This window comes from Thamnophis sirtalis, unplaced genomic scaffold (genome assembly GCF_051295495.1).
Source record: "Thamnophis sirtalis isolate CommonGarterSnake01/CBP01778 unplaced genomic scaffold, rThaSir2_p1.2 scaffold_1, whole genome shotgun sequence".
NCBI lineage: Eukaryota > Metazoa > Chordata > Lepidosauria > Squamata > Natricidae > Thamnophis > Thamnophis sirtalis.
Window position 1 is genome coordinate 113127610 of NW_028261381.1, and position 18875 is coordinate 113146484.

The 18875-nt window shown below is 38.9% G+C and overlaps 1 protein-coding gene across 1 annotated transcript in view; it reads right to left on the bottom strand.

Annotated features, from left to right (window-relative positions):
• MAPKBP1 (mitogen-activated protein kinase binding protein 1) overlaps window positions 1-18875 on the bottom strand; it is a 95856-nt gene that overhangs the window by 4469 nt on the left and 72512 nt on the right. The window contains exons 25-30 of the mRNA XM_087704460.1: window positions 15735-15871; window positions 10624-10803; window positions 9918-9993; window positions 8651-8952; window positions 6113-7021; window positions 1041-1126 (exon numbers count right to left, since the gene is read on the bottom strand). Of these exons, the coding sequence (XP_087560586.1) occupies window positions 1041-1126; window positions 6113-7021; window positions 8651-8952; window positions 9918-9993; window positions 10624-10803; window positions 15735-15871 (1690 nt within the window). The remainder of the gene's footprint in view (window positions 1-1040; window positions 1127-6112; window positions 7022-8650; window positions 8953-9917; window positions 9994-10623; window positions 10804-15734; window positions 15872-18875) is intronic.

Below are 18875 nucleotides of genomic sequence, written 5' to 3' on the forward strand. Positions count from 1 at the left end.
GACTGCCTACTGAATTTGCTTACTTTTTTTCTTCTCCTCCCACCCCTCACAGATCAGAGAGATTGGAGAAAAAGAGACTTCAAAAGAACAAATGTCTATGGCTTCTATCTCCAGGCTACCACATGATTGCATTGCTTTTGATGTAGAAAAGAGCAAAGAGCTCAGTCCCTTGAAATCCTTCTTCAATCTCTTTAGTCTGCAGTGGAGGGAGGGAAGGATCAGAGGAGAGGAGGAAAAGGGCAAGGAGAGATTGCCTACTTGCTTTTTCCCCCTCTACACCCTCTTGCAAAATGGAAAAATTGGAGAGAATGATTTCAAGAGAGTACTGTAAACTGTTTGTATAGCATGCCCATGACCCCCATCCCGAAGCTCCAGACTGCTGGCACAGTCACATTGTCTTCAATGTATAGAAGAACAGCTTTCTTTCTTGCAATCCATTTCTCTCCACTCTTTCTGCTCTACAAGGAGAGAGGGGAAACACAGGGTTGGCAGAAGGCAACGTGTACTGAATGTAATTGCACTCCTGAGATGGAGGGATTCTACAATGGTTATAAATGCTCATAAATGGGCCATAAAATTATTCCTCTAGCATCGTCATAACTTCCAATGCTCACTGAATGAATGCTTGGTAAGTGAGGGCTACTTGTAATCATTTAAAAAAAACAATATTTGTCTTCTTCCTCTTCTGATGAATTTTAAAAATAAAGTCAAACAAATGCATTTCATGATGCTTCGGAAAGGTCTTTGGCCACTTGCAAGTAAAAAAAGTAAGGAGCTGCTAAAGTCTTATGAATGCATAATTATAATACATATTTTGTCCTTCAGCTATAGCCGGTCAGCAGCTTGAAATTCTTTCGACTTACCTTCTTGTTTACTAGTGTAGTTATTTCTGGTTTCTAATCACACACAAGAACAAGAACAGATGTCTGCTCTTTAATGAATTTTTTTTTTGCTCCTATTCTTTGCTATATATTTCTGAATTAATAAGTTAGTTTTATACATAAGCAGTTAAATCTAACAGAAACAAAGGGGTGGCTTACCAGGTGATATATCTGGATGGCCTTACGCATACTGTCCTGGAGCTCAGACACTACATGCTTGCATTGCTCAACACTGATTGAAGAACCTGGTAGTGTGGAGGAACAAGAGAACATAAATACTGAACAGAAGTATAATTTCTGTTTGCCCTAAGATTCACTACTGAGAAATGCTACTGATGTCATGCAAAATCATATCAGTTTTGGAGAAGTCACTGATTTTTGAATATTCACAGTGTGAAGCATTTGATTACCATTATAATTCATGAAATGTATCTTAATGCAAACATTGTCAATTAATTTGATTTGTCAAAGAAAGAATGCTGAAGCACTAATTAGGCCTATCCCCAACCAAAGTTGCTTTGCCTTCATTTCCTTCCCATCAATAGGCATATCTAAAATAGTAAAACAGTAATTCTCAAAAAAAAAGTGGGGGGAGGTGAATAGTTTTTTAAAAGTGCAATAATAATTGGATTATTTAGATTTGGTTTAGCCGGTTCAATCTGAACCTGCCAGACTTTGGTTAAACAGCTATGATTACAATCAGTGTAAAAGTCTGCTCCCAATTAAAAGAAGAAAGAAGTACATCATAGCTATCTGAAATCTGAGCATTAGAAATTAATAATTTGCACTTTATTCATATAATCCCCCAACGCATCTTTGACTTACTGAGAGGGATACAATTTAAGGTAGTGATGGTTATGGAAAGTCTATTTTAGCATTGCATCACTTTCTTTCAAGTATTAAAAGGCAAGTTTAACTTTGGTTGCTTGCTTAGCTGCTATCCCACTAATTAAGCACAGTCAAACATGTAAAAGCATGTAATAACACACAATGAGACACAATAAATGACATAAAAAGGGATAGACACATATATATATGTAAGCCTTTATGTCCTGACAAAGATAACATTAAAACCCACCAAAAAGCCTTCTGTAATTATATATATATTTAAGCAAAAGGAACTGCAAGAACTGAATAGATTCAAAATAAAGTCTTGCTCAACTCATGCATTTGATAACCACACAAATGTATACATTTGGCAAAGATCTAACTATTTCCTTCTTTGGGATTTTTCCCAGTTTTCCAATCTATCCTACAAACCTGAGATTGCCTCATTCAAAGGGGAAAAAAAGTCAACACAAGCTAACATTTGAGTTCCGTTCATTCTTCACATTTTTGTTAATTTACAGTATGAATAATCTCTATAATCTTGTTAATTATTCTTTCTGAATGAATTATGAACCATTCTCTTTTCATTACAAGTGCAATTCTCCCATTATTATATATTTACATTGCTGTTGAAATCAATCAATCAATCAATTCCAATGCAGATATATGGACACGTTGCTTATGGTATCTAAGTATTCCAAAATTCTTAGATTAATGTTGTACAAGCCTTCAAAACTAATGGCAATGAACTTTCAGCCATGAATAGCAGTTAGCCATTGTGATGACCACACTTCGTCTCCCATGTTATTTTCTTCCATAATCAGAAATATGTGCACAATTGGTAGATGGAAAAGGTCTGGAAGCAGATGTTAGATCATTTTTCCCAAGGCCGAAAGTTGCATGCAAGCCATTAGTAAATATAAAATGACACTCACCCATGCCCTCAAATATCCTTTGTTCTAATGTGATTGAGCAATACAATTTATGTGAGACATAATTTCAAGGAAGAATAGCAATAGCAATAGCAGTTAGACTTATATACAGCTTCATAGGGCTTTCAGCCCTCTCTAAGTGGTTTACAGAGTCAGCATATTGCCCCCACAGTCTGGGTCCTCATTTCACCCACCTCGGAAGGATGGAAGGCTGAGTCAACCTTGAGCCGGTGAGATTTGAACCGCTGAACTGCAGATAGCAGTCAGCTGAAGTGGCCTGCAGTACTGCACCCTAACCACTCAGCCACCTCGGCTCCTTGTTTCTACAGCAAAACGTGAAGTCTATTACAGCATTAAAAAGACTGCTTCATTGTTCTCTTGATACTTTATGTAAAAGCATTTTATTAAGTTGATTTAATTGTGTTGTTGTATTAATTGTTATTTTTAAGGCAGCTTTATTATTTATTGGTTCAGGGGTGGGTTCCTGCCAGTTCTAACCACTTCCATAAATCTACAGTGCCGTTTAGAACTGGTTCCAGCTCCCTCCCCCCCCCCCGTCCGCACATCATCAAGATGAAGAGCGAGAGGAAGAATTCTGGGAGTTGAAGTCCACAAGTCTTAAAGCTGTCAAGTTTGAACACCCCTGGGGTTTTTTTCCCTAAAGGTTAGAGGTGCAAGGGTATTGTAACTTGACAGCTTTAAGACTTATGTGCTTCAAATGCCAGAGTTTCTGAGCCAACATTTTGGTTGCTAAGCAAGAGCGTTGTTAAGTGAGTTTCACCACATTTTACGAGTTGGCCACGCCCACCCAGTCACATGACTGCCAAGCCACTCCCACTCGGTCACATGGCTGGCAAGCCACTCCCACCCGGTTACATGGCCGCCAAGCCACTCCCACAAAACAGGCCACACTTATAGAAGAGGTTCTAAAAAATTTTGAAACCCACCACTGTATTGGTTGCTATAAAAGCGCTTCAGAAATAGGTGGTTAAAAATATTGTTTTATAATACACCTGTTATTTCATACCAACATAACCACTTTATTCAAATTGGAGAATAAATTATTTTTGGATAAATCCATTGTAAAAAAGGGCTTAGACGTATCTTTGTCACTGAAACTGCTTTGGTTGCCCTGTGAAATCATCTTTGCTGCAAGGAAGACAAGGAGAGAGCTGCCATACAACAGCTTTCAGTATTACTGACCATGATACCCTTCTGAAAAGTTTGAATTGGGTATGTGTTGAACACATTAACATTCGCTTTGTTCAAATTTGGTGTTATGACATCTGGGAGATTTCTGCTTAATACTATACAATATTATTAATACTACATCAGCACTGTAACTTGCTGTTTAACAACTATATTGTAAAATTGCTGAATGATTCAAGGGTTTAGAATAAAGTGCTACCAGTTTTCTGCTCTCTCATCTTAGTTACTGTAAATCTCTGTATGAGAGACAGCCAAAAACTTCCAATTAAAGAGGAATACTCAGTGTAGCTGGTATTAAAACATGCCAGCATTTCATCCTTTTTATTGCCTTCTAGTTAATTTCCTATCTTAATTCAACATGTTGTTAACATATAAAGCATTTCACAGCCTACAGTTTTTGAAGCAATGATTATTTCAATTTCATATTCAAACCAAAAGTTGATATCCACAGTTGGCTTTTTGGGATTGAATTCAAGTGCTCTAAAGTATTTTGTCAATAAGACACAGAGTTTATTTTGTTGTATTTTCAACGCTAAAGAGATTAAATTGATATCATTTTCCTATTTTCATTTGTCTAAAATTGCTCTTCAAAGGTTACTTACTACTGGAAGATAATATTTGTAGCTCAGAGTTCAACTGTACAATAGTGACTGTTAGAAGTTACAATGACACTGAAAAAAGTAATTTATGACTGTTTTTCACTTTTATGACCATTGCAGCATCCCTATAGTCATGTGATCAAAATTCACACAATTGGCAACTGACTCATATTTATGATGGTTGCAGTGTCTCAGTGTTATGTGATCAACTTTTGCGACCATGCTGACAAGCAAAGTCAATGGGGAAGCCAGATTAACTTAACTGCAGTGATTCACTTAATAAATGTGGCAAGAAAAGTCATAAAATGGGGCAAAACAAATGTCTCGCTTAGCGATGCAAATTTTGGGCTTAATTATGGTCATGAATTGAAGACTTTGAACTGTTATTTTTTTTAAAAAATAATAGATTTTAAAGATATGTTAAACTTCCTGAGAAAAGTTCCATTTCAAACATTTGTTTTCAAATAAATTGAAATATTTTAAAAAAAATCTCTTGTAGTAAAAATATGCTCAATGTTAGTGGCCTCTTGTAAATAAACTAAGTTTACATTATCTGCAATGTAAACTTACTCAACCAGTTGAAGTGACCTTTGATACAGAGGTATGGTATAACTTTGAAACAGAAATCCAACAGAAAAACCTGTATTACGGAAGACACTTAATTTTCTGCAGGTGGGTTTCTGCTAGCATAGAGGAATCTTCTTTCTCCATGTATATTGCCCAAGTCTGCTCCTGAGAGTCTCTCAACTTTTCAGAACAGATTTTGGGAATGTATTCTGCAGGGTGGAAGATTATCAATGAACAAATCTTCTTCTCTTGCAAACATTTCTGTAAAAAAACCCTCCGCCCCCCTCATATTTCATTCTACTACTCCATGAGCCATGGTGGCGCAGTGGTTAAAATGCAGTATTGCAGGATACCTCTGCTGATTGCCAGCTGCCAGCAGTTTGGCAGTTTGATTCTCACCGTCTCAAGGTTGACTCAGCCTTCCATCCTGGTAAAATGAGGACCAGATTGTTGGGGGCAAAATGCTGATTCTGTAAGATCACTTAGAGAGGGCTGTAAAGCACTATGAAGCGGTATATTGCTATTGCTATTTCGATTGCTACTAACATTTAAAAAGCCTTGGAATATTTGGAATCTATCCTTTAAATTCTAGAAGTTACATTTTTTTTTCTTCAGCAGCAAGAGTTACTACCTCACAAAGATTTTTTTTTTTTTGCCAATTGTCTCATGTTTCTTACACTGCGTAAGTGTTAGCATATAGTATCAGAAAAGCTGAGGATTTAATTCTGTATATTCTGGCAACATTGGGCATAAAATCCTATTTTCCACATATAGAACATTACTTAAAAACTTCCTTGCTTGCTTTTATCCCTATTCTTAACATCCCTTTTGAAGAAGAAAAACATGAGAGCCATAACATTTGCATGCACCAAAGCAAAATGCAAGTAAAAGGGGAAACAGAAATAGAAAATAAAATAACATAAGACTGAAATGTCTCACCACCGAAACGATGCCTTATGGAACGGGACAGTGCAGATAGGATGAGACAATCAAAAGCTAGATGGAAAGAAGCATGATGGAACGGAGAAGCAGTTCACAAAGACAAAAGACAGAAGGGAGGAGGGGAAAAAGGTAGGAGAAGGATATCTGTGCACACCTGAATCCTTTCCAAGGCATTTTGCATTTGTAGGTGACCTTGGCCCACTTTGTTCATAAGAGCAATGCTCATTGTTAGCTGGCAAATAACTAGCAGTGACAACTTTGTCCCTGCATTCCAGTGGCAGTTTTTCTGGAGAAACCGGATGCAGTTCATCTGAAGGCTCTTTTTGCTTGGAATTAGTTACTCTTGGCTCAACTTGGGCTTTGGACCTCAGTTGTGTTTGGTTCTCTTTCAGAGCATCTGCACAGGGACTCAAAAGACTACTTTTACCAAGGCCAAGAGGTTCAGAGGCTTGGCTTTCCGATTTCAAAGCCCAGCCTTCAGGAAAAGACTGCTTCTTTTTCCCAATAGCACCAGGTGATTGAGGAGATTCTGATCCTAGCACAGTTTTTGACTTTGTCTTTGGTGAGAAAGAAGCTAATATTGGTCTATCAGGTAGAGGCTTGGGGATGTCAAGGGTCAAATGGGCTCGACTAGATGCCAACTTGCTCTGAAAGGACTGGGGTGACGAAGAGCTTGCAGTTTGCTGAAGAGAAGGTTTCACTGAGCTGTTGTCTTTCACAAATGGCTTATTCTTCTCAAGGTCCTCTAACAGATTTAATCCTGTCTTCTCTGATACTTGTGGGCTGATTTTCACTTCATTCTGGTTTTCTGAACTATCACCAAAGCACAGATTCTCTCCCATGGACACGCTACGGGACATCTTGGCCATGAAACTTGTGGTAGGACTCATATAGGACTTTGGTTTTGCAGTTTTAATGTCTTTGGCTTGCAAAAAGCTGGAATTCTCCATCTTCAATAGTGTTGCAGAAAATGTCTGACAATGGTTGGATTTTGGCTCCTTCTCACCTACCATTAGTGCCTGAGGCCTCTGCCTGGCAGACAGCATCACACCAGGAATTTTATCTGTAGAAATGGAATAAATAAATGCACACAACTGGTCTGGAGCAATTTGTGCAGTCAGAATTAAAATAGCTCCAGCTTCTAAATGTAATTATTTCACTTCAATTTCTGGAAGAAATAGTAAGCAAAATAACAATGTTATTTCAATATTTTTGAACCAGCACACTTTGTTCTACATAGTTTTTCTCTAAACATCATTACCTTAATTTCTGTTAGAAAATTTTAGACAAGAAATAGTGTTACATGTCCTATTTGGGTCTTTTGCAATAAACCATAGGAAAGTTGCAATAACATATCTCCTTTAAGCAAAAAGTAGCCATAGAATAATAATCCCAGTTTGTTATTGCTAACACAGAATTTGTGATATTTATTCTGTGAGTAGTGCAAAATACTAAGAAAAATAAACGCAGCCCCAAAGAACACATGTAATATGGGTTAAAAAAAAGTGAGATACCAGTCCCTAGACCAGTGATGGCAAACCTTTTCAGCACCGAGTGCCGAAAAGGTCACGCAGAAACATCGCACATGTGTGTACGTGCTCGTTAGGGCTGCGCTCTGGAAAAGCCAAACTTCCAGGTTCTAATGCACATGAGCACCTGATGATCAGCTGGCTGGAGCTCATGTACAGGCCGGTTTTCAACACTGTCGTACACGCAAAGGGATCATGCTCTGGAAAAGTCAAACTTCCGGGTTCTGGCGCGTATGCACACCCAACAATCAGCTGGCCAGCACACATGCATACACCCATTTTCGGCACCGCTGCGCATACGAAGGACAGCTAATTGTCTGCGCGCATGTACACCAGAAACCTGGAAGGCAAACAGGCAAGGTCGTGCATGCTGGGCGATATGGCTTTGTGTGTCACTTTGGGCATGCATGTCAGGGCCCTAGAGATTGACTTATTACCAAGATGTTCTGGATGCTTTAAAGTATGTTGGGCTAAACTCCTGTCTACAACAGAGAATTCAAAGCCCTTTCAAGCTCAGTTCACCAAGGCAGAAAAGGAGGAGAAGCAGCTACTGTTTTCATTGCTGCTACTTCTTCTTTTTCTTTATCTCTTTATTTCTTTAAACTGTTGCCCTCCCACTGATGTCAAAGGAAGCAGGAGAAGGGAAATATGTTCAGGGTTTGTGTAGGTCTCTCTGAATTCTGTTTCATGTCAAGGACATGGGAGGATTGCCAAAATCTCATTCAGCACACCAACAGAATGCTGCCTGATCCATTCAATTTTCCCCACAATTGATAGGGAGGGAAGGGCAGCTAATGTTTCTACGGGGTTTGGGAGGGATACTTGAATGAGACCAAATCTTCTTTTATGGGGGTAGATCTCTTTACCACTCTTTTAAAAGAAAGATCTAAGTAATCTTTCCTTTCCTTTCAGGGCTATGTAGCATTTAAAAAAACAAACATTGAGTATCAATTTGCTCCTTCTTGTCATCAGATGTAGGAATTAGCTTTCCCTTCTGATCAGTGTCTGCCCAACTCAACCCACCTCTGAGACTGATCAGTAACTACATTTTGTAGTGAGAACTTGTGATTTCTGAATGAAAACATTAAGAATTTTCAGCCTCAAAGACAGATTACTGTCATAGAATCATCACTCTAACCATTTCATAGAAGGCACTTCCTTACCATTATGAACAAGATCGTGAACTGATTGGGATTTCCGCAGCATCACCGCTCCATCACTATCTGGGAAAGACCCTACAGATCTTCCACGTCCTCTATTGATCTCTACAGCAGGTTTCCTTTTTTTCTGCATATAAAGTGACCTAATGGAATTAACATCGTTTTGAAAGAACCCATTCTCTGTGAGCATGTGCTGATGGTCAAGCCCATTTTTCAGCAGTTCATTGGTAAGTTGCTTTGGCAAAGCAGACCCTTCAGTAGATTTCTTATCCAGTAACAGCTTTGATGCAGAAAATGAGGGTTCCCTATGGAATTGAAGACAAAATATTTGATTGACAATTATATGCCATCATAATGTCACATTTCTACCATCTACTACTACACAGCATCATTATGTTGCATTCTTGCCAACTACTATAAAATAGAGTAGTTCTAAAAAGGTGTTTCCTAAAGTCTTTAAAAAATATTTAAGGCTAATTCTTTCCACACAAAAAACTTTCTTATGGAACAGTTGCCAATAAGAACAGAAGCACTAATCCTGCATGGCTATATCTGACACAATGATTTAGGGAAAATAAGGAATTTGTGCTATGCAAGGCATAGTAACTACCAGAGTAATTTCTTAATATGAGATAGTTGAGATCTTACTGCGAGATAGTTGGCATGGCTATGTCTGACTAGAAGATTTAGTGAAAAGGAGGAAGTTGAAGCAAGTAAATCAGTTGCTCTGGTCTCTTGTATGCTGACAAAAAGAAAACCAAATACTTCCCAATAGAACAAACATCTTTATCCAACACGCAAAAACAATAAGATTCACATTCCATCATGCGTAATATTTCTATAATAAGTTATGAAATATTCATGCAGCACTGAAGAGTAAGCATCTTTGTCCCCCACCTAATGAAAACAGATTGGAGCTGATTGGAAAAAATGGACAGAATTTTTTTTTTTTTTTACCATTCAAGATGAATGAAATGCTGAAGTAAAGTAAAATGCCTTAACAGCAAAGACTAAATAAAATTGTAAGGTTCAACCTTCATTAAACCATAAATGGACTGTATCTATTCAGCCTAAGAAGTAAATGCAGCTATACAGTATCTTGATCAAATATGGCAAACTTTGGCTTTTGTGCTTTTCCTGAAAATATGCATCAAAAAGATTGAAAGCTTCATTTAATCTCATCTTGTTCCTCAGATCTAGAAAGTATACCACCTTAGCTCGCCTTTTCTGAGCAAAGCCTGTTTTGCATTCATAAAAAACGGAACTCTACCTGAGTACTGGAAACCGAGACAGAAACCGAGAAGAAATACTGTTTTCCATTCTCTCCAGGGTCCTACATGATCCAGCTGTCATTTAAAAGGGAGGAAAAATACTCAAATTAGGGATGAAAAGCTGTAAGGGATTTGGATGTGAAATTTCAGTAAGAGAAACTTGAGTTGGGTTTTTCTATTTTGCGTAAAATGCACAAGAATAAAGAACCCTGGAATAGCATACTTTGCTTTCCAGCACCCCACATCATATTACAAACTATTCCCTAAGTTCAATGGAACGTAATGCCATTGTTCTCTGGACTGCAGATTAATAGACAACTATTAGTTTCATCTTGACTAATTTATGGCCGTATATTCCTATAATTCTTTCCTCTAACATTAGGCAATTAAATTGTTTCTGTCTGGGCTTTGACACTCTTATTTAAACCAGAGAAAGCATTAATCTGCTTTCATTTCACTGATCATGGTCTACTGGGAGACTAGTGGACTTCCTTTTGTAATTGTAATTGGTTAGTCACCATGAGAACAGACTGCTGGATTAGATGAGCAAAGAGTCTGATCCAGTAGGGCATCACTTATCTTCTTATAGACTGTATGATGAGGGATATGAATCTACAGATTAATCTACATGATAGATTAAGGGACTTGTGCCTGACAGAGAAACTGGAGTTAACAGTTATGGATTCCATTAAATATATAATGTACCCTTATCAGTGTTACTGGCTAGAGTCTCAAAATGCTGCTTGAGGAACTTTTCTTGATCGGGAGTCGTGGGAACATCTCCATCCAATAATCCAGTGTTTACATCTTCCTCATCTTCTTCACCCACTTGCTCATCCAAGTCTGAAGTGCCATCCACACTGAGAGGCTCTGTACTTTCAGAATCTGAAATGAGAAATGATACACATCATATGCAATTTATACAAAACATTATATATCAGTGAAACCTGAAATAATATATTACACTAACAGAAAAATTCTTGGACCATTCCTCTGTAACAATTCTGGGCGCATGGGGACAGTACTATTATTGTTATTCTATTTTCCAAATATATATCACGGTATAATCAAATTGATTCCAATGATTCAGAATTTAGCCAAGGACTTAAGAATGAGGGAATACAGTGTAATATGTTCACAGTTCCAAGTATTTCACAAAATTAGTCTATCAAGTCCAATAAATTTAAATTTTCTAAATAGTTTGGAAGTATATCAAGTTATAGTCATAATTGGCATGACAACTGATATTTTTCACCATAATCTTTTAAACCTCAATTTTTAAATCACAATATTATGTTATTTTTCTCCAGTTGATTTTCATCCATTAAACTGTCTCTGGCTTATCAGTGAACCGTATCTTTTTGCTATAACAGTAATACCTGGTGTATTGTGTTTTTATCTGTCTACCAGTTTGAATTTTGAAAACCCACCAAATGTTGATCTCACTTTGCAAAACTTTTCAGGCACAGGATCCCTGTGGCATTTGTAAACAGCCAAATATTCCACATAAATAGCAACAGATATTTTTCCCAACCCTATTATGATGTTTATGCTCTGTGGGGGTTTTTTTTTTTCTACAGCACTAATAAGCACTATAATTTTAGGTTTACTTTTATGACATCATCATCATTATCATCTCCCTTTTCTCTCCAAAGCCTTTTCCTTGCAATGTTGTACAAGAAGGATTCAGTCTGGAATATTAATTTTTCAGCTGACATCTATTGGCTTGTTTGTCTAACTATTGCTATTTGCTCTTTTGGAAAAAACAAGGAAGGGGAAAGCTATTCTTTGTCCTTATTTGAAGAACAACTTCATGGAGAAAGAAACGTTACCCTCAAAGAATTAATTCACCTAATTTTAAACTCTCATCCCCATAATAGTACAATAGTTTCAGTAAACTATTTCAGTGAGTTTCAGTGAGCCTTGCCAGATATGTGAGACAGTTGGCCTGTTTAGGTCCTTGTCAGGCTGTTCTGCTAGGCCCATTTTTCTATTGTTTTTTATTGCATATATAGAGAAACTTTTCACCAAATAAACAGAGGACAAACAACAATTTCATTCTTAGAAACTCAAGAATCCAAGTAGTTAGAAGCTCTAGCTTCCAATTTTATTATTAGAATTTTCACATTTTTACATTTACATAGCCATTATTTGCATCAATTGCATCTTATCTAATTTGGTTATGTAGATGGTCCTCATTTAATGACCATTTGTTCAACACCTGTTTGAACTTAATAATGGCATTGAACAAATGGTACTAAGCAGTGGTGGGTTTCTACCAGTTCAGACCGGTTTGGCCTGGGTCACTGGAACCGGCAGAGACGCAGCCTGCCATGCCCCCGAACCAGCTCTCCAGGTGGCGCCATAGGTGCTGCCTTCTTGTTTTTCATTTCTGCGCATGGTAGAACAATTTTTTATTGCACTGTGTATGCGCACGCAAAGTGTGCACATGGCGCACACACAAGTGAACCGGCAGTAGTGCCTGCCGGAACCCAGCCCTGGTACTAAGTACCAGCCCTCATACTTATGATGATTGCAGCATCCCTGAAGTCACAATTCGGGAGCTTGGTGACTGGCTTGCAATTATGACATCACCTTGTCCCATGGTGACATGATCACCATTTGTGACCTTCACTATCAGCTTCTGTCAAACAGGTCTATGGAAGCCAGCTGGAAATTGCAAATGGTGATCACATGATATTGCATTTAACAATGGCATGAGATCTGCTTAATAGTGGCAACTAGAAGTGCCAGAACTACCAGGGCTAAGTGATGCATTCACATGAAGTTGCACTTTATGACCATGACACTTAGCAACAGGCATTCTAGTCTCAATTTTTTTTAAAAACTGTCGGAAAGATGTCATGAAATATCTTGGTTCGTCATTTAAAGCAAAAGAAAGATAGGGCAATAACTCAAATCATCATAGATAAAAAGGATGAAATATATAAAACTCCAATAGATATAAACTGTGGATTTTTAAAACTTATTCAGAATGTTACAGCAAGCCAAAGAATACACTGAATGAAGATATAAATGCCTTTTTAAATAAAGTTAACCTACAACAGTTGATACACAAAAACAACTTTTACTTGTTCATCTATCTGAAATGATTCCAAAAATGGAAAGACCAGGATTGGATAGACTCTCTATTGAGTGATATAAAATATTTATAGATTTCTTGGTATCTAAATTTTGTCAATTATATGAGGAAATATTTGATGAGGGAATCTTATCAGCAGCATTTAATCAGGCTTATTTTTCTGTTGCATCAAAAGCAGCTAAAGAGCATATTCAATGTTCCAATTCATCCAATCTCATTTAATCAATGTTGATACAATGATATTAATAGCAGCACTAGCAAATAGATTATATCTGGATATAGTCATTATTCAGAATGACTAAGCAGGATTCATAAAAACTAAACAAGCAACAGGTGTTAAGGTAGTTACAGATTTAATAGATTTGAATAAATGTAAAAAATAAATTTACAATTTTATCATTAGATGTGAAAAAGCCTTTGAAAAAATGTATGAACAATACATTAAATTGTAGGAAATAGGCTTTCTTTTGGAATTAATAAATGGGATCAAGATACTATATGAGTCACTCACATCTAAAGTAAAACATATTTTCTCCTACTTTCCTGCTATTCCGAGGAACTAAACAAGGATGTCCACTTTCACCCTCGCTTTTTAATATCTGCATGCTACCGTTGGCTTGTGCCTCTAGACAAAATAGAATTAGGGAATAACTCAATTGAACATACATTGGTTTCACTTGCAGATATTACTTTATTTCTAAACACAATGTCCAAGTGTTGATGCAGATGAGAGATGCCTTTAGTAAAATAGCAAAATATCCAATTAAGTGGCTCAAATCAGAATTGATGCCAACTGGTGAAAACTTGGTTACTCATCTATTTCAGGAATATTAATTCTGTGTCTATTAAAAATATAAGTATATAAGATATAATCCAGTTAGTACCATAGAATATAAACAACATATTCAGAGAAATGTTTCTTTATATATCAATAGATGATAGTCATTAAACTTCAGTCTTCGGGAAAAGGTGAATGGCCTTAAAAAGAATGTTATTCCGAGGTTAATTTATATTCTGAAAAGAATTCCAGTCTATATATCCAGAAAATATTTTCAGAAAATACATTTTTTCTTTAACAAAACTTTCAGTTAACCAAGAATATATACCATTTATGGGGAATCAATATTTCCTTAAAATGTGCTCACACTTTAAAAATGTTATGGTGTTCATGCTATTTAATGCATTCTAAACCAAGGTTAATTTCAGTTTTTGATCTGTTTGGGTAACTGATGTTGCAATTCCATTACGTACTTTTCTCTTCAACAATTTGCCAAGCATAGTAGTAATTCCGTGGGATAGAAAGATTAAAAGTATACGGAGCTATATAGTCTAGTGATTTTCCCAACTATTTAGCACAGTAAATCAGATGCTGATTAGCAGTACAAGGGACTTCAATTAAGCTTTCTAACTGAGAACAATTCAAATGACATTCAAAAGTAAAAAGGTAATATTTTAATCTGGAAAGGTTTTTGTGTAAGGTGACCAGACGTCCCCCATCTGGCGGGACAGGCACGCCTTCCCATAATTTTTCCCGCGTCCCGGGCCGTTCTCAAAAAACCCCGCTTTATTTTGGCGCTCACAGATCGCTCGCTCCCCCTCCCATCAGCTGCTAGCTTGCTCGCTCGTTCCGTTCTACACTAAAAATCTAAGGCAGCCCAGCCTGCCGCTCACTGATTGGCCTGGACTCCAGCCAATCAGTGAGCTGGCTGGGATGGAAAACTTTAAGCATGCGGCATGCTTAAAATTTTCCATCCCAGCCAGCTCACTGATTGGCTGGAGTCCGCTTAGCTTAGCACGCTCCATTTCATTTCGTCTTTTGCTTGCTGCTTAACTGGTGAGTAATGTTACCGGTGGGAATCGGGAGGCGCTGGGGGGAGGAGACGACCCTCTTCTCCTTCTCCCCCTTTGCAGAGTTTCCCTGTGTCTCCCAGGCCGCGCCCATCCCCACTCAAAAGGATTCACCCCGCTTCCTCCTCTTCTTCTTCCTCCACCTCCTCCTCCTCCCCGTCCATGGTGGCAGTCACAGGATGGGGCGGCAGCGAGAGAGAGTGTGTGTGAGAGAGAGAGGCTTCCATCCCGCAAGGAGACGCCCACCGAGCTGCAGGTCCCCCCGCCTCCTTCTTTCCCTCGTGGTCGCTTCCCTTCTTTTGACTCATGGTCATTTCCCACCGCTGGCGGCGCCTCACTTCCCACCATCCCACCATTGCCCAGCCACCGCCGCTGCCTTCCCTTCCTCCCTCTCTCCCCCTCGGACTCCTCTTCCCGCCCCCGCCACCTTGGCTTGGAAGGGCCAGGAGAGTGAGAGAGAGAGAGAACGGGGGAATCTCTCGGGGCTCGCCGGAGCGCTGCTCCTTTCCCAGAGCGAGGGCGGCGCAGGGAAGACGATCTGCCGGAGGAACCTTCTGAAGTGGAGGCGGCGGCGGCTGGGCACGCGCTGCTCTTTCCCTCCGCGCCTGGGTCCTCTCCATTCCCAAGCAGCCCCATCCTCTCCTCCTCCCTCGGTCCTTCCCGCGGCCACCTCGCCAAAACCTCACTCTCCCTCTTCCTGCTTCGGCCGCGGCTGGCCATTGTCTAATCAAGCCCTCCCCCCCGTTAATGGTGTCCCTCTTTAACAATCTGAAAATCTGGTCACCTTAGTTTTGTGGCCACGACTGAATTGGCCAGTAGAGAAAATTGGGTGCATTATGAGTCCAAATGATTTCAAAGGACTCACCTTCATTTGGACTTGATAGTCGACTGCTGCTATAATCCATAGAACAAGCACTGTCAGGACTGTGCTTATCTGGGCCCTCGTTGCTATTGTAGCCTCTACCAAGTTTTCCATGCGGAAGCGCTTTTACTTGGAAATCACTGTAAGAGAAAAGAAGAATACAGTGGTGCAGTTTAAGAAGCTGTTATCACTCCAAGACATGGGGAAGATTTTGTGGATGGTTAGAGAAAGACATACAGAAAAGAAAGTAAGGGGAAGATATGGAACCCCAAGGACACACCATTAAGTAGAGAAGGGGGGAAGAGGGGGGGAAATAGGGAAGAAAATAACAATATATGTACAAGTGAAAGTCAAAAAAATAGAATATTGTTTATTTCAGTAATGCAACTTAAAAGGTGAAACTCATATATGAGATAGACTCATTACATGCAAAGCAAGATAGTTCAAGCCGTGATTTGTCATAATTGTGATTATTATGGCTTACAGCTCATGAAAACCTCAAATCCACAATCTCAGCAAATTAGAATATTACATGCAATCAATAAAACAAGGATTGTACATAGAACAATATCAGACCTCTGAAAAGTATAAAGATGCATATGTACTCAATACTTGGTTTGGGCCCCTTTTGCAGCAATTACTGCCTCAATGCGGCATGGCATTAAAGCTATCAGCCTGTGGCACTGCTGGGGTGTTATGGAAGACCAGGATGCTTCAATAATGGCCTTCAGCTCTTCTGCATTGTTCAGTCTCATATCTCTCATCTTTCTCTTGGCCATGTCCCATAGATTCTCCATGTGGTTCAGGTCAAGCAAGTTTGCTGGCCAATCAAGCACAGTAATCCCACAGTCATTGAACCAGATTTTTGTGCTTTTGGCAGTGTGGGCAGGTGCCAAGTCCTGCTGGAAAATGAAGTCAGCATCTCCATAAAGCTCATCTGCGGAAGGAAGCATGAAGTGCTCCAAAATCTGGTAGATGGCTGCATTGACCCTGGACTTAATGAAGCACTGTGGACCAACACCAGCAGATGACATGGTTCCCCAAATCAACACAGACTGTGGAAATTTTACACTGGACTTCAAGCATCTTGCAGTGTGTGCCTCTCCACTCTTCCTCCATACTCTGGGTCCTTGGTTTCCAAATGAGATGCAAAAGTTGTTCTCATAAAAAAAGAGGACTTTTGACCACTGAGCAACAGACCAGATCTGTTTTTCTTTAGTCCAGGAAAGACGCTTCTGACGTTTGTTGTTCAGGAGTGGCTTGACTGACAAGAGGAATATGACATTTGAAGCCCATGTCCAGGATCCGTCTTTGTGTGGTGGCTCTTGATACACTGACTCCAGCCACTCCTTGTGAAAGTCTCAAACACTTTTGAATGGCCTTTTCCTGACCATCCTCTCCAGGTTGCGGTCATCTCTGCTGCTTGTGCACCTTTTTCTTCCACACTTTTCCCTTCCACATAACTTTCTATTAATGTGCTTTGATACAGCACTTTGGGAACATCCAACTTCTTCTGTAATTACCTTTTGAGGCTTTCCCTCCTTAGGGAGGGTGTCAATGATGGTTTTCTGCACAACTGTCAGGTCAGCAGTCTTTCCCATGATTGTGATTCCTACTGAACCAGGCTGAGAGACCATTTAAAGGCTCAGGAACCCCTTTCAGGTGTTATGGCTTAATTAGCTGATTAGAGTGAAACACTTTTCACAATATTCTAATTTTCTGAGATTGTGGATTTGGGGTTTTCATGAGCTGTAAGCCATAATCATCACAATTATGACAAATCATGGCTTGAACTATCTTGCTTTGCATGTAATGAGTCTATCTCATATATTAGTTTCACCTTTTAAGTTGCATTACTGAAATAAATAAACTTTTGCACGATATTCTAATTTTTTGAGTTTCACCTGTATATATTCAAAAGTAAGATATAAAGGGGGGAACAAAACATAACCAGGATAGATTTGAGAAGGAAAGGGAACAAGAAACGATATTTAACTATTTTTGGGTTTGCGGAAATACCACCCCAAGAAAATAAAAATTAAGAGCTGGAAGAGACACTGACATCAATAGAAAAACAAAGGAAGAGAGGAGGAGAGGAGATGAAAGGAAGAGGAGGGAAAGAAGATAGAGGTGAGGAGAGGAAGATGGAAAGGAGGAGAGAGGGAGAGAAGATAGGAAGGGGAAGAGGAAGAGAGGAATAGAGGGAGAAGTAAGGGAAGAAGGAAGGGAAAGGAGAGAGGAAGGAAGAAAGGAGAGAAGGGAGGGAGGGAGAAAAGAAAGGAAAAAGAAGGTGGCGTCAAAACAGGCGAGGGATGTTTAAGTCCCAATTAACGGGTTCTGGGAAGTCTGGGGGGGGAGAAGGAGGAGGGGGGTTGGGGGGAGGGTGGAGGGAGGGGTATATATTAGGCTAGACAAGAATTTGGTGGTAAACTAGAATTATTTTGACATATAAAAAATTGTACTTCGATGTCTTACTGATTGAGGAATGATGAAATGTTTGTCTTAAAAGAAATAAAACTTTTGAACCAAAAAAAAAAAAAAACCAGGCGAGGGATGGTAAACAAAGCAAACCAAATGGTATGTTATAACCCTTTAAATGGAATGATAAATGTATAAGAATGACAAATGTAAAAATGAATAACAACTATGTGAATGTCTAACTATAATTGTATATAGAGAACAAAAAATAATTTTTTTTTCCAAAAATAAGAAACTGTTATCACACATAGAACCCTTCAATGCATAGGGCAAGGCTATCTCCCATGGTTTCTGCCCATCTGGTAAAATCAGGCACAGTTTTGGTACACTTCGGGTCTCTTAAACAATGCCATCTAGGAAGCATGCCTTTTCTGTTGCAGTGCCTGACCCCTGGAATGGTATCTCCCCAGAAATTCATATTGTTCCCAATGAGCCTCCAGAGTTCTTCTACTCTCAGACCTTTGTGGAACCCTATTGATGTGTTGCTATGTGGGTTATTGTCCAAATGCTCTAGTTCCTTGTTACTGTTTTTCTGTTTAAAACCCCAAGCCAATAATCAGAATCATTCTGCTTTTGGGTGGCCTTCAAATTAAATCAATCAATCAATCAATCAATCAATCAATCAATCAATCAGTAAGTAAATAAGTAAGTCAAAGCACAGAAGCA